Source organism: Bactrocera latifrons, unplaced genomic scaffold (genome assembly GCF_001853355.1).
Source record: "Bactrocera latifrons isolate USDA-ARS-PBARC rearing strain unplaced genomic scaffold, ASM185335v1 scaffold_117, whole genome shotgun sequence".
Classification (NCBI taxonomy): Eukaryota; Metazoa; Arthropoda; class Insecta; order Diptera; family Tephritidae; genus Bactrocera; species Bactrocera latifrons.
The window spans coordinates 361,521-377,854 of record NW_017534597.1 but is presented as its reverse complement, the minus strand read 5'-3'; the positions used below and the strand labels follow the sequence as shown (position 1 = coordinate 377,854).

The 16,334-nt window shown below is 33.4% G+C and overlaps 4 protein-coding genes across 7 annotated transcripts; 2 read left to right on the top strand and 2 right to left on the bottom strand.

Moving 5' to 3' along the window:
- Positions 1-810: 810 nt before the first annotated feature.
- Positions 811-4,069, bottom strand: LOC108977545 (glycine receptor subunit alpha-4). 2 transcript variants are annotated; one of them, XM_018947266.1, is made up of 8 exons: positions 3,882-4,069; positions 3,285-3,468; positions 2,991-3,217; positions 2,822-2,904; positions 2,619-2,753; positions 1,424-1,490; positions 1,033-1,354; positions 811-960 (listed from the first exon to the last, which is right to left on the bottom strand). In XM_018947266.1, the coding sequence occupies exons 1-8, from the start codon at positions 3,992-3,994 to the stop codon at positions 811-813; spliced, it is 1,281 nt and encodes a 426-aa protein (XP_018802811.1). In that variant the 5' UTR covers positions 3,995-4,069. The 2 variants fall into 2 exon arrangements, with proteins under 2 accessions (XP_018802811.1, XP_018802821.1); XM_018947276.1 differs by having other exon boundaries at positions 1,042-1,354; positions 3,882-3,994.
- Positions 4,070-5,298: 1,229 nt separating this feature from the next.
- Positions 5,299-7,062, top strand: LOC108978058 (tRNA pseudouridine synthase A, mitochondrial). 3 transcript variants are annotated; one of them, XM_018948151.1, is made up of 4 exons: positions 5,299-5,432; positions 5,539-6,055; positions 6,127-6,397; positions 6,463-7,062. In XM_018948151.1, exons 2-4 carry the CDS (start codon positions 5,632-5,634, stop codon positions 6,986-6,988), a joined length of 1,221 nt encoding a protein of 406 aa, XP_018803696.1. In that variant the 5' UTR covers positions 5,299-5,432; positions 5,539-5,631; the 3' UTR covers positions 6,989-7,062. The 3 variants fall into 3 exon arrangements, with proteins under 3 accessions (XP_018803696.1, XP_018803695.1, XP_018803697.1); XM_018948150.1 differs by having other exon boundaries at positions 5,299-5,471; XM_018948152.1 differs by having other exon boundaries at positions 5,299-5,475.
- Positions 7,057-9,525, bottom strand: LOC108978056 (signal recognition particle subunit SRP72). The gene is made up of 5 exons (XM_018948149.1): positions 9,310-9,525; positions 8,849-9,222; positions 7,954-8,781; positions 7,374-7,894; positions 7,057-7,314 (listed from the first exon to the last, which is right to left on the bottom strand). The coding sequence occupies exons 1-5, from the start codon at positions 9,419-9,421 to the stop codon at positions 7,185-7,187; spliced, it is 1,965 nt and encodes a 654-aa protein (XP_018803694.1). The 5' UTR covers positions 9,422-9,525; the 3' UTR covers positions 7,057-7,184.
- A 254-nt stretch (positions 9,526-9,779) lies between these two features.
- Positions 9,780-15,579, top strand: LOC108978055. Its single transcript, XM_018948148.1, has 8 exons — positions 9,780-10,222; positions 10,440-10,588; positions 12,109-12,510; positions 12,590-13,040; positions 13,118-13,237; positions 13,316-13,480; positions 13,596-13,704; positions 13,902-15,579. The coding sequence occupies exons 1-8, from the start codon at positions 10,141-10,143 to the stop codon at positions 14,206-14,208; spliced, it is 1,785 nt and encodes a 594-aa protein (XP_018803693.1). The 5' UTR covers positions 9,780-10,140; the 3' UTR covers positions 14,209-15,579.
- The last annotated feature ends 755 nt before the right edge of the window (positions 15,580-16,334 follow it).

Here is a 16,334-nt window from a genome sequence, read left to right as displayed (position 1 = left end):
TCATTGTGATCAATTGATGAAACACTAATCCATACATATAAAAGAGAAAATTTGAAAAATATGAAAATTAATAAAATTGTATAAATGTATCGTTTAATAATCAGTGTTTTTGCTCACTATTTTATTTTACCTTTAAAAAAGCATATGCATATATGAAATATGATATTCCTTACCCAAAATTTTTTAATATCACACTATAATTTCTATTAGTGTGCATCATATACATATGTTCCTGACATAACTTTGTTGAAATGTGCTTTAATAAAAAAAACTTTCCCACGACAACCGTTGAGGACTGCTCTACTCGGTAGTATGCCTCGAAATTATGCTACCGATACTGCAATAACATCCAGATTTTATAAAAAACAAATTTAAAAAAAAAACGAATAAAATCATAGAAAACTTAATTTCGATCGTTCAGTTTGTATGACAGCTATATATTATAGTACTACAATAAATGAGCAGCTAAAGACGTGTGAAAAATTTCCGAACAATTACTCAAACACTGAGGAGCTATGACTAAATCGATACAGTTCGTCATGTTGATGATTTATCATACATATATATTTATAAGGTCTCTCGACATTCCCTTCTATATGTACAAACACCGTAGCAAACTTAAAATAAATACCCTGTTCAACATATACGAATAAAAACTAAGAGACAAATTTTCAATGGATTCATTGAGTTGTACTGGATCTGGATCTCTCCTTGGCACAGCAGCGCTATACACTCAAACACCATAGAAATGTACATACATATTTTCAACAAACAAAAACAACTTTTTCCGTTTATTTTAAACACGAACAACTATAGGAACGTTGTCCAGTAAACAATGTTCAGTATAAAAAATGAAAATGGAAAAAAGAAACGTGAGAATTTATCAATATAAATCGCTGTGGCATGTCCGTGGCAGAATGTGTCGTACTGTGGCTCAATTATCGACTCGCGATGATGATTCTAATAGAAAAAAAAATAAATAAATGTATAATTTCAAAAATATTTCAAGACATTTAAATGAGTTCACTTCACCTTTCTCACCTTCATGTCACCGATGTCGTGTAAATTCTCATCCGAATAGCCCTTCATGGCTTTCGTCGCCACCGGGCCCATATAGTTATTCACCACAGCGAATTCCATTAACGATAGGAATACAAATACCGAACACGATGACATCCACACATCGATGGCCTTGACATACGACACCGGCGGCAGCGATTGTTGTGATTGGGTATTTTGTGTGGCGAGTGTGAGTAGCGATGTGACGCCGAGCGTGACACGCGCCGGTATCGCTTCGGGTTTAATCCAGAAGGAAATCCACGACATGACCACAATCAGCGCCGACGGAATATAGCTGTTAATGAGGGAAAGAAGCGTGTAAAAGAAGCGAAAATAAGAACTCATTTAACGTGGAGTCACTTACGTATGAAAGAGATGATAGCCAAGGCGTCGACGCAGATTGAAAACAATGGCCAGGCAAGTGAAGTTGCCTGCGCAATTTAAAAAAAAAAAAAACTTTAATTAATACAAATATATAATAATATTTTGACTGAAGAGAATACGCCATATGTTTTTTACTTCTCATACAATGAGAGAATGAAACAACAACTATGCAAGTTTGTGTAAAAATTTTACAAAATTGTATATACAATATGTGGAGACACCGAAACTAAAAAAATCGGTATTTTGTTGTTGTCGTTGTTACATGTTGCTACAGAGTGTAATTTTGTAGACCAGACGGTTATATGTATTACCCAAAACTAATCGAGATAGATCTAGGCATATGATTATGATGACGGGAGATACAGTTGACTGTATGTTTGTCCGTCAAAAGATGGGCGAGGCATCACCCACTTTTTAGTGAAATCACATATCTCGGGACTGGCCCGACCGATTTCGACTAAATTGGCATTCAGTCAGTCAGAGGATGAAATCAGACTAAAACTACGTCTACATCTCATATAGCACCATTTTCAATACGATTTGATTCTTTCATTTGATTCACTTTCCAGTACACAAATCAAGAAGCAATTAGTATAAATTAGGATAAAACTTTGTACGAATAAAATAAATGTAAAAAAATTTAACCAAAACTGTTCAAGTCCCTAGGCACTATGTGAACTCCAGTATCAATAGTGGACTTTTGGCCGAAAATGGCACATACGATTGAAGTTCAGAGAGAATCCTTTCCTGATAATAGTATCTCTATGTATCAAAAATGGATTGAATCGAGTCAGTGATTTCGAAATTCCGGTTGACTTTGGAAAAATAAGTGAGTTATCTCAATGAAAAAGAACGAACGTGATTTGTTCATCAGTGTATCTTTGCCCCTAAAATGCATAAAATTGACCGAAAACTTGATATTTTGAAGGATAAAAAAAATATATAGGAGAATGTTTACTTATTAAAAAAAATATAAATAAAATCTGCGGTCAACAATACTTAGCAGACTGACAGCATTCGGGAGTCAAACTTTTTTACATTTAACCTGACGCAGTGAGCAACTGTAACATTATGTAACCAGAACAAGTTTGTGTCTTAAGTCTTTCGTTTGCATTTTTGGGATATTTTTTTTTTTATTTCACTTATTTTCGCTTGCGAATATCACACATTCATACCTGTTGAATACTCAATAGTGCAGTCGGTTGTATAATTGTTCGATATATCCAATTGTGGTAACTCGATTTCGGTATTAACCACAAGCGGATCGGTCATATTCCAAATAAACACCAGGTCCTCAACCGTATGTGATACTGGAATGGAGAGTAAATATATATATTTATAATGTAATATTTTATAACAATGTGCCATCGCCACTCACAGCTTTCAATCATCATGGAACAGATTTGTGTGTCATGCGGATAAGATTCGAATTTCATGGCACAGGACAACACCAACGTTAACCTAAAAAAATTATAATAAAAAATTTCAAAATTTCAATATATCTTATTTAATATTTCTTATAGCTTTGATGTACAGTATATACCCACTTGGACATGTAGAGCAAAGTTTTATCATGATATAGCCACAAATAATGATTCGGTATGCTCATTTCGTGAAATGTGACTTTTTTGGCATTCTTAAAGAAGCAATCTGGCCGCCAAATGCTATGCAACCAATCGACATCCAATATGCGATACTGTTCGCTCATGTTCTCCGGCAGTCGCAGGCGAGGATCACGCCAACTTTGTGCTAGGAATACATCTGTGACATATGTCTATAAGAAGTTGTACAATGCTATACAGATTTATCGCATTTTTTGTAAATAAACCACAATTCATTACCATTGATTCCTCGTTGATGGAATCCAGCGATAACACTGTCACATGAAAGTAAACAACGGTCGGCTGTCCAAGTAGTTTTGGTGCACGATTTTTATCATAATTTTTCGATGGTATTGGCAATATATCGGGCAATGATAAACTCGACTCAATACCGGTGACTAATTCGGCGCTCTCTGTGACATTTCTGTAAGGTATAGATATTCATTGCATTTGTAAAGTAATAACTGTTTTGATTCGTTACTTTTTTAGATTTCTTAGAGCTTCTATCGTGACACGAATAATGAAGGAAAGAAAATATTAAGTTTATGTTTACTGTAAGGGACCCTCAAAGATATTTAACCTGATTATACAGTCTTTACTCAAACTCTGTCAATCAAAAGCGCTATTTAAAAGTTTTTTTTTTTAACGCTGAGGATTTTTGTGATAAATTACGGTTAAAACAATTTTTCCCAATGTTTGAGGTTAGCCACGTAATAACACACATATGCTTATAGTTATATATATGTACATATGTCACAGGCCGTCGCGTGTTTGTGCCCTACTTGGTGCTTATGATAAAAATATAGAAAAATTAATATTTTGAAACTCATTACTCACCTTAAACCATGAATACAATTGCACAGCAATATTGATTTTTCCAACAAACACAAATGAATTGTGAAAATGACTAGAAATCTTCGTTGATTCAACTGTTTAAATACAGTACGCATTTTGTATAACGTCTGGCGATATTTAAGCGAATTTGTCACATTAATTAATATAATAAATATATATGTATGTTATAGCGCTATATGACTCGTTTTTTTTTTTTTATATATAGAAATATGTAGCATACATTTTGTATTTACCGTTAAGTAATTTTTGTATATTAAGTTAAGAGGTTATAATATTCTTGTACTCAATTTAAAGCTATGGTATGCACTTTCATATGTACACACACGCATTTATACACAAAAATTCGATATTATGACTTAAGCACTTTTTGGCGAAATCGTGTTATTTATAAAAATATTTCCTAAATGTACGTACATAGTTCAAATGCTATGCATTCCAAACTTTTGTATATGCTATATTGTCCATATGATTGTTTTTGACTTGTACTTTAAAATTGTAGATATTATTGAACGCACTTGGAATTTTATTGAAAATCGTTGCTGACACATCATCACTGCTTAATTTTACATACGCTGCAATTCGCCTCCTTCAATGCACCCAATATGTGAAGGCAAAAAATTTCACATTGTAATATTTCTCTTTGGAAGTGCTCTTTAATATTTGCGGATTATTTATTTCTAGCTAAATTATAGTTTGATTTGGCACTTAACGTGTGATTTTATCGGCAGGTGTGATAAATATTTTTGTATGGCTTCTTTGAGTGCATTTCGGCTTTGGATTTGAATTCTTGCATTTCGAATTGACAGTTGAGGTGCGATGGCGTTAAAGCGGGAACTAAACAATAACAAAGTGTCGCATGTTGCTCTCTATGCATGCATTTTTTTTTTTTTATTTACTAATTATTTTTCAATCCTCTTTTGTTCTCTTTGGACCTTTACAAACGTAAACAAAATTAACGAATGCATTGCTAGGTATGATAAACAAAAAGAAACACGTGGCATTTACTGAAAATTTTTATATTGCACTATTTTCGCTCGTGTATACGCATATATAGAGAAATATGAATGTATGCATATACCTATCAAACATTTTTAATATATTCAAAATAATAAATACTTAATTACAAATTTTGTGTAACGGAAATGCGTTAAAAATTCAAATTATTTTTTTAGTGTGCACACATTTGCATATTCCTACACACATATGCACTTAAAAATGCATGCGAGAATGATTTATAATTTCACCCACCAACATTGTCACTGACGGCATTCAGCGCCATCTATTTGTGGCGTAGATTGCGAATTCTTAGTACAATGTCGTATTAGGGTTGTCATCGCATAGTGATGATATGAGTTTGAATACGAAGAGGCAAAACAAACTATCGAATAATACTTGCCGATATAATAATTAAGCTACAGAGAACAATCCCGCATGTGTTTACATATGCTACACATGCATTAACGCTCCACGACTGTAGTTTAAAAGGTGCCGATCATTAGAACGACTTCTGTGATTAAGGAACTTAATATAAAAGTAATGTTGATAGTTAATCGGACGGTCAATTTCACAAAGGCAGGTGGATTGACTGTGAGTTTATGATAATACATACTAACCTAATAATTTTGTTTACCCTAAATAGCTGATAGCTGCAACTAACATAACACTGTCAGTCCCTCTGTGCCGTTCATTAGCAACTTCATTACAACAACAAACGAAAGGATTTGCCGCAGCTATGTCAGAAGCGTTAGACAAATTGGCTCAGCAGCAGGCACAAAATAAAGTTGAAAGTGACGCCGTGGCTGAACAATTGAAGGATACAAAACGTCAGAAACGTGAATTAAAACGGAGGAAATGGGTTGACTGGAAGACACAGGACGAACTGGCCGGAGACACAAAGCGGCCAGCCTTCGATCCGGCCGATCGTGTTAAGCGAAAAAAATGCGCAATATTATTGAGTTACTGTGGTGCCAAATATTTTGGCATGCAACGGAATCCCGGTATGCAAACGATTGAGGAGGAACTCTTCAAAGCAATGCTAAAACACAAGTGGATAACAGAGGAAAGTTTTGAGGCGGCACAAGCAGCATGCTTTCAACGAGCTGCACGCACTGATAAAGGTGTGTCTGCAGCAAGACAAGTATGTTCGATAAAATTGCGTAAGTGATGAGCTATAATTTCTTGAAATAGCAAAGATTATTTTGTAATGGCATATTTTTAATTTCTGCAGCTGATTCAGTCGATATCAAATCTATAAACGAAAATTTGCCAGAAGAAATACGTGTTTTCGGGGTCGAGCGTGTTACAAAGGGATTTAATGCTAAAGATCAGTGCAATGCTCGAACGTACACATACACGCTACCATCCATTGCATTTGCAGATAGCACAGAGAAAAATGATTTCGAGAGCTATCGAACTGACTCTGCACACTTGCAAAAGATAAGGGATGTACTGCAGTTATATGAGGGCACGAAAAACTTTCACAATTTTACGAGCAGAAAGTGAGTATTTTTACTGTGTTTATTATTTATGTTTTTTTTTTTACAAAGTTTTGTTTCTCATTTAGAAACTTTTTGGATCCTTCAGCGAAGCGATTTATCATGTTATTTAGTTGCTCTGATCCATTTATTACGCCACAAGGCTTAGAATTTCTCACGTTAAAAGTTAAGGGTCAAAGCTTTATGCTTCATCAAATTCGAAAAATGGTCGGTTTAGCGATAGCAATTGTACGTGGCAACACTACTGTAGCTACACTGGAGCGTGCACTGGCCGAAGAGCGTTTAGATTTGCCAATGGCGCCTGGTTTGGGTTTAGTATTAGATACTGTCCACTATGAACGCTACAATGAACGGTACGGTAGTGATGGTATACATGAACCGTTAACGTGGGCTAAGCAAGAGGATGAAGTAAAAGATTTCATTGAACGCTATATCTATGCTAATATTTACGAAACAGAGCATAAAGAGCGTTCCATGTTGGAATGGTTGGAGACTCTACCGTTGCATTCATATGATGCGCGACGTGATGATGTGCAAACAACACCGAACAATGAAGGCAGTGCGAATAAGCGAAATGATGACGACGATGAATAATTTATTTTAATCATGATTTGTTTGACAAATGAAGAAAGAAAGCTGAAAGAAATTTTTAAATGATCTACTTTAAATCCAAATGCATTTTATTTTATTTAAGCTAGTACATATTCATCAATACATAATGCAATAAGGTGCACATTAAAAAATTGTTAAAAACATGGTTCTTGCCAACTTAGCAAATGCATAAATGCGTTTAGAAGCGTCCGCCCTTCTTCTTTTTATGACCACCTTTGCGATGTTGTTGACGTGGCCCTGGTGTTGGTTCTTGGTAAACTGGTGTGGCTGGCGAGTTTTTTCCCAGATTTGCACGATTCGACATATCACTGAAATAATTACATTTTATTAACACAAAAATTAAAAAAAAAACATGCATTTTACTTACTATTGCTCAGCTGCACCACTTGCCATGCCCTGCGAACCCTTAATAATGTCCTTTGCACGACGGTCGCGCTTCTTACGGAATCCAGTGCGTTCGTACTTGGGCAACCAGCGCTCTGGATCTGGTGCTATTTCTGCATTATAATTCTTAGGCAGTTTTCCTTTACGTTTCCTATTACGTTTCTTCTTTTTCTCTACAACTGGTGTACTTGGCGATGGTTCGATCTTGGCATTGGCGGATTTTTTAACTGCTTTTGTAGACATAACCCAATTGGCCGACTCTAATGCATCGATTTCGGAGGCAGTGGTCAGTGTTTCAAGTTTCGGTAAGCGTTTACTCAACTCTAAGGCACGTTTTGGATTGAATTGTGCATATGCAATTACAAGCTGCGCCAATACTTTCATATCATTCGCATTGAGCTTGAGTAATTCTTCGAGTGAACTGGCAGCAGTCTCAGAAGCACCCCCACGTAAATGAAACTCTGCGGCTTGTCGCCACATATCACTCAAATCTCCACTACTAACCTGTAAATAAATATATATTAATCTTCAGATATTATTTCTTTAGTTTAAAACACACTTACATTGTTCATTTTATACCATTCAACAGCAGACTTCAGCAATTCAGATGCGGCGGGTTTATTGTCTGTGCCCAAATAGAGTGTTACCAGTGCAGATATGATACCTGGCTTGTACATTTGCTCGCCCAGAGAAAGCAACACATCAATTGCCTCCTTGCGACTACCTTGTGAAAGTAATAACTGAACAACAGCGAACTTGGACGCGAAAGCATTTTCTTTATGCGCTTTTGCATATTTATTAAGCAACTCTAAGGCCTCCTTTTGTCGTTTATCCTTAGTGAGTTGAGAACATTGTATAAGTAACGTTTGAAATTCTAAATCAGGATAGCTTTGCACCAACTTCTGACACAACTGCTGCACTTGATCACTTGAGTTAGTAAGGAAAGCAAGCAGACAGTTATTCAAAGCAATAGCTTTCTTTTGACGGCTAGTCAATTTCGATTCGCATGCGTCAGACATGGCCGAACGTATTTTCTTTTTAGAATCAAATACATTCTGATCTTTATTAATGACTACCGAATTATTGCTGGCTACAGCTACCAAAACGGGGTCTTTCGGTTTGTTGCGTAAACATTCAGCGTATATAATTGCCGCTTCTTTCAACTTGCCTTGCATTTGAAGGCAATATCCTAATTGCACACGTATTGGCTCCAGTTCTTCACGCATCTCTTCTTCAGTAACACCGTCCTCCTCTAAGGTTTCACGACAAAGCTTCTCACTGGCTCGCAATTTTTTCTCAGCTTCAGCGTATTTTTGACGATTAGACGCAATACAAGCAGCATTGTAATACTGCTCGTATGTCTCTTCGGGTAGCTCTGGTATTTCCTTGTTCTAGATTTTATATATATATTTTTTTTAAAGTTAAATTGAAGATTACAAATAAGAGTTTATATCTTACCTTATCTATAGCCAAGTTAGCTGCTACAGCACTTAGATTAGTACGACGTTCATTTTCGTATTCATCATTAGTGTTCTTGATGATTTCCTTATATGCATCAAAGCACTCGTCATAACGTTCCAGACGATAAAGTACTTGTGTGCGCAGCTCTTTTAGACTATCAGGCAATGGATTCATACCAGCATTGTCGATAGTTTTTAATGCTTGCTCGGGTTTGTTCAATCGATACTCGCTGTAAGCTTTTTCCAATACTAAACTGGAGGATAATTTATTCTTTTCTATGAATTTATATGCCTCTTCGAATTTGGATAATTGAATGAGGCAAACGACCTTGCAATGCAAAGCTGTTTGATCGTCTGGTGCAACACCCAAAACTAATGAATGTACAATGCAAATATAGTGGGTTAGTTTCAGGCAATGTGTGTAGTGCTTTTAAACACAAAGCAACAACAAATTCTTACTTCTATTTACTGCTTTTACTGCTTTATCGTATTCGCCATTTTGTCCATATTTATTTATATCCGCATATGCAGCTTTTATAATAGCTTCTTTTTGATTTGGATCTTTAGACATTTTTAACAATTCTAATATACTTTCAACTTATTTTCGATTCATCAATATGAAACACACACACAAAATTCTTTTCAACTTTTCAGTTATTTGACATTTATTTGACACCTCAGCAAATCCAATTGGAATATGTCACAAGCCAAATAAAGCATGGCACGTTAATAATGAAAGTAAAACTTTCAAAATTTGACTGATTAAATTACAGATATTTAATTAAAAAATATTGAAATCCAAGATATAATTTAAAAAAGTTGCAACAAAGTGAAATCAACTGAATTGTTATAAAAGATTTATGAAATTGAACTTTTATCTATTTCTACATTTTTGCGTGGTAGCTCCAAATTTCTCTATGGTCTGGTATCATTGGCGCATATTTTACATTCTGTTTTCTTTCAACGATCACAAATTTACAATTGATACGCAGTTGGAGTGAAAATCGTTTTTGGAAAAATTACCTTTATTAAATGCATATTAACGACTTCTTTAACTTCATTAAGTGAAAAGCTACGTTAAACTTTAGTGGAGTGACTGTATTATCAGCAAAACCATAAAGGTGCTCTAAAAGGAGCGTGACAAGTGAAATAAGGAAATCTTGTGTGATTAACAAAAAAGTGATTGTCACTAGCGCTGGCGTTAGAGACGGTGAAATATTCGTAATAAATGTGAAAATAAATAATAATATCCTATACACATATTTATTTAATAATAAAAAAAGTTTCAAAATGAGAACGGAAATACCGAGCCAGAAACGGTGCATTCATCTTGTACTGCTAATGGCATTCGTATTAAGCACATTGGTGACAGGTAATAAACTTGGAGTTTCCCAGCATCCTAAGGGCCACATTTATTTTTGTCATTAAGAGACAACATTACATTACAATATGATCTTTAAATGCACTAGGGATTTGTTTAACACAATAACAATTATTGCATATGAATCGATATCCGCCCACTAAATATTACATTACAATATTTCATATAAAAAAAAATTGTTATAATTACTTTTTTCTTCTCTAAAAAGCTGATTATGTTGAAATAAAAAGCACAGGATCGTCAGTAATTGGTGGAACTGTAAATTTCAGTGCTGTGCTTTACGATGATGGTCAAGTCGCGAGTACGGGAGATTACATGTTCAACTGGGAGGATAATACACCAGCTGCTAATAATGTGGTAAGCATAAACTCAACATATGCTAACAAACTTTATAGATGACGAGAACAAGCAAAATGTTATTTTTATTGAATACCAAGAAAAAAAATGTCGTCTCTCAACTGTTTTGGTATGACTAATGCTGCCAAGTACTGCTTTGTTTTGGTGTTTTCTTCATTTATTATATTTTTATGTACATTCTTATCTCTTCTTTGAATTAGCATTTTTAATTCGAGTTTTGCCGTTTTAGTACTTGCATATATTATTTTTTTATAAAACAAAGAAATAATTACTTCCATTTAATACAATTAGTTAAATAAGAAGAATTACGTGTATATGTACATAAGTATTAAATACGTCATCTTTCTGTACTAATTTATAAAATTGGTTGAATACTTGTGTATGGAAACGTATGTATTTATGCTCTCAAAAGATTCATACCATCTTTAAGATTCCACTCTTCTGAAGAACATTTTATAAGCCGATATTTGCTATAAAAAATGCATTTTAATATGAAATGACGTATTTAAGCAAACTTTAGTTTATTCAGCTGTCTGAAATGAATAATTGTTGTCTGTAATAACGTTTCGAAATTCGATAACGCAATAATATTATATGGAATATAATGCATGCCGATAATTTGCAAATACTTTCGAAATACAAAATAAAAATACTATTTGCACACATGTTTTCAAAAGAAATAACGGCAAAAAATGGGGTTTTGCATACAAATATAATTTTGTAAAGCATTTTGCAATTCAATTGACATTCTAACTGATTTATTTATGGTTTTTATTAATTTAATTTATTTGTTTCTCAACCACATTGTTATTTTTTTTCTATTTTTATGCAAATTAAATGACTATTAATTCAATAATAACGCATTGTATATATTTATAAAGTATAATATACACATGTGTACATATGTAATATTCTTTATCATGAATTCCGTGTCGGTTAATTTATAAAACCTTTTATAAGCATTACATGTGTACATGCACACTACTCATTCATTCATACATAGAAAATTTYTTAAATTCTTTATTTAAATATGTAGTTATTCATTTTTAAGTAGCTTGAATGACCTTTGTAGACCTACGGTATACAGAAATTTTTGAATTGTTGACATTGTAATTAATTTCACTTTATTGTAAGCAAAAATAACAGGTTATGAATATTTTAAACACTTGCATACAAAGGTACATACATATTAATATATTATATTATATATATGTACATGTATACATTGAACAAATATGTATGTACCATATATTACTTTCGATTTAGGATCATACAATTGTATTATAAGCCAATAAGGTGTTTTAATCCTGTCTCTTATACACATCTAGATGTGTATAAGAGACAGATATATATGTACATGTATACATTGAACAAATATGTATGTACCATATATTACTTTCGATTTAGGATCATACAATTGTATTATAAGCCAATAAGGTGTTTTAATCTCTAAAAAGAGATTTTTACATATTTTTTCTGTAAAAAAACAATGTTTTTGTTTTTCGTCTTCAAATTTATAGAAAATCAATACAAAATATCCCTATAGCAATTGGTCTGTAACATATCCGATGAATACAAGCAAACCTGGTGATTATCGGGTCACATTAAAAGTCGATAAGAATTATATATTATGGATAAATATAGCAACGAATCACATTGATTTCAAATTGGATGACTCCCTCGGCGGTGATATGCTGCTGCTGCAAAACGATACCAAACCAAGAAAAAATTTTATTTCTACCGCACAGCCGGTCAATCACACAATACAGTTGCGGCCAAACGATGCCAAGTTAATTGCGGACAAAGCCTACGAAGTACATACTTATTGGTTCAGAAATTGTACTTACATTGGTGTTATCAATGGACTTAGTTACGTAGCGCAATATACTGAACCTGATCAATATTATAAAATTGAAGCTTTGGTAAGTGCATTCTTGTATATATGGCTTTGAATTGTATTTAAGATTGTTTTTTTTTTTTGTCCCACTTTTATTTTAATAGGTCGTGGCGAGTTTCGAGAAACCACCTGAACCTATAACTACGACAACGACGACAACAACAACACCAATACATACAACCACACCTGCAACAACCACCACCACTCACAACCCGAACAATGATACCACTCCAAAAACAAAAACTCCAACAGTAAACCCCACTACTCTGGCGCCAAGACAAAGGCGACGTCGCGGTGCAGCTGCACCGATACCATTAACGTCACTACCTGCGCAGCAAGCATTAACTGTCAACACAACTGTGACTGATCAAGTGCACGATGCCGTTGCTTTGAATACTACAACAAAAGCAGCATCCAAAAAAGTCGACTTACCCATACTTATGTCGCCACTGCTGTTGGATGGCGAACCACCCTATAATTGTGTCACTGGGCAATTAATTGGACATGGGCCTAAAAATCTAACCGGCCTCTTTAAACATTACGTGGAATCAAAAGGTGCGCTTATACTATATTCTTATATTATTTTATTTTTTCTTAACAACCTAATAAATATTTTTCTTTTAATTCCATAGCTCCCGTTTCGGACTTCAAGGCTAACGGTCAAAATTGGCTACAACGCGGTGATATGATGCGCCTACAAGTGAATTGCAAAGGCTCACCTTCACTGGAGATGTGTATTCAGGTCTTCAACGGTGAGTAAAAGTGTCATTGAATATTGGTTACATTTAACATTGTATTAAAACCGATATTTCCTTCTTTACATGCTATAGCTCCATATAATGCCACCGGCAACGAGACTTGCCGTTACTATTTCCCACTCGAGAAATGCGAATACAATTACACGCGTTTTTTCTACGAGAGCAAAACAGTTTTATTTTTCATACGCAATGAAGTGTCTGAAAAGCTGAATCAGGTCACAATTAATATATACGAAGGTACATGATAACCGCATGCTTATAATCTAAGCTGATAATGTTAATATAAAAACTTATAACTTATAAATGTTTATTTAAATATAACATTTTTCTTTATATACATATATATTTTTAGCAAAAGTGCAATCGCAATTATCTGTTGTGGTGGTGCCGGTGTCATTCACTTTAATCGCTGTAATTCTAATCGTTTTCGGTGTCTCTTATTATTTGCAGTCGCGAAATCGGTAAGTACACATTCAGTTTGTTTTTATTGCGAAATTAAAGCAAAGGACGATTACTGTTAAGCTTCAATTTCGCACTAGTGTACAAATTAATTATTTAATCAAATACAGACACTTTCCCGATATTTAAACAAATTTGTTAGCCAACCGCAGAAATATCCATTTAATTATTATCAATTTCTTTACATTTTTATCGACAGTTTCACAGTAGAAGTGGCCGATTTTAATTTTGGCGAGACACAATCTGTTGATATGGAGTACAAAACATTTCAGCAACGTCTTATCGACAGCATACGTGAAGTGTGGCCTAGGCAACGACGCTACTCCGAATTCAATTCAGACATGGAGCCGGAGTTTGATCACAGTGGTCGCATTGGCGGCGCCTTTGATAACAGTGAGCAAAGACCCCACGTTGCTGACGAGGAAAATGAAAATAATGCAACAACTAGCGCTGGAAGTGGCAATACTACTATAGATAGCAATCTCAGATATAATGCATTGACTTAAGTTGTGAAGATCGTAGATATTAGATTTTAGAATTTATACAAATTTTGAAAAACGTTTTTTTTTTTTGACTTTTACATTTATAATATGCACAGAAAGTCAGTTCAAAGTCGTTTGAATCTTCATTCTAATTTGCGATTACGTATTTATAACGAGCTGGTAATGGTATTTGTGTATTTCATAGTAATTTCTTTTTTTTTTTGTTTTTGAATTGGTTTAGTTGCAACATGTATTGCTTTTTATTTATTTATTTTTTGTTTTGTGCTTAGGGTATATTTTTTGTATTCACCCGTATATTTAATTTTGTATATATGAATTCATGTACCGTTTATTGAACGCATGCAACTAACTATATTAAAATTGTGCATGCATTTTGTTATAATATTACGAAACTACAAGCACTAAGCATATAACGCTACACACTCATCAAAAGGTATATATTATAAAAATTGTTAAGAAAATCAGAAAGGAGAAACATTTCAATTCCCATATTTGCCAAATCGTATAAAGTCCAATAAATGTAAAATTTAATACCGAAATGTTCGTACAAAAAATTTGGCAATTATTATTTTTTATGGAGATTCCTCTTGGTGTAAGACTGTAACACTCTTAGCAGGCAGCGATATAGGTGTTATACATAAATAGGTAATTAGAAGCACATGCAGAAATGAAATATGACGATGTCCACAACTAAAGCTGCAATTCGTTGAAAGAATACAAATACATATATAAAGCTTACAACTTTTGTTCTTTAAATGCTGTGCAATGATGGCTTAAGGAAAAGGTTACTCACTGAAAATATTTCTACTCCGCATATTTTTACTGAGTTTATTAAACACATTCGCTATTGTGGTATATTTGATTGTGATAATTGATGAAAAAATTTATTGAAATATACTTTATAAAATATTTTATGCAGTGCTCGACACACAAATACATCACGAAGAAATACAAGTTTACATTGTATACTGAAACACAACTATTAACTATAGAAAATTTTTCAAAAATTCTAAATACTTTTGCAACTTTGGGCTATCCACTTTTTTGCTTCAATAAACGATTATGATTTCATGTTATGTATGAGAAAAGGCATATTAAAAACATGTATATCCATTGTAATATGTTAAAATAGTTTGAGTTGACTTAATGCGCGCAATTTGAGTTTTTAAGTCAACTAATCGCATCACAACATGGTATTTTAACCTAAACTATAGCTTAACATCGGAAACTTTATATTGCGTTAAAACATAGATAAATCATATTTCCATATTCCCACTAGAAATCGAGTAACTATTTAGTTTAAGTCGTATTAAGCTACTTTAACATGTTGACACATATAAATTATAAATATGAATTGTTGAATATAAGCAAAACGATAGTATTAAATTATTTAAAAATTGTATAATTAAAAGTTTCTGAAATTACGTCTTAATAAGAAAGGAGAACCCAAGAACTCTCGAAATCATTTCTACTATTCGTGCAATTATAGAAATTAAAACTGTATATCTTTAATACTTTTACGAAATTCATGAGCTCAGCACCCATACATAGTATGTACATATATGTACACATATACATACGCATACACAAATGGTTACAATTGTAAATAAAATATCCATTATACAAGCATTTAATAAATGCTTTTTAAATATTAAAATAAAATAAAAATTATTTTCTTTATTTCAGTTCGATTTATGGGTAAGCATTAAATAAATATAAAAATAAAAAAAAAAAAAACAAAAAAAAAACTTCAATTTCAGCTGCAGCGAAACTATAATTCACGAGTACTATATATTACTTACAAGAACTTGATTTTGATCGGTCTGTTTACATGTATGCTTTAGATTACACAGTTGCCTTAAGCAATAAAACATGAAATGACGAAAGTTTTCCATACAAACACTTGATTCCGATCGTTCAGTTTGTATAAGCAACAATCCGGTATTGGCGGTTCCGACAAATAAACAGCTTCTTGAGGAGAAAAGGACGTGTGCAAAATTTCGAAATTTAAAATTTTTCGAAAAATCGACTCAGTTCGTCATGCCGATTATTTATATATATTATAAAATATATATTTTATAGGATCTTCGACTTTTTCTTCTGGGTGTTACAACTTACTTGGCAAACTT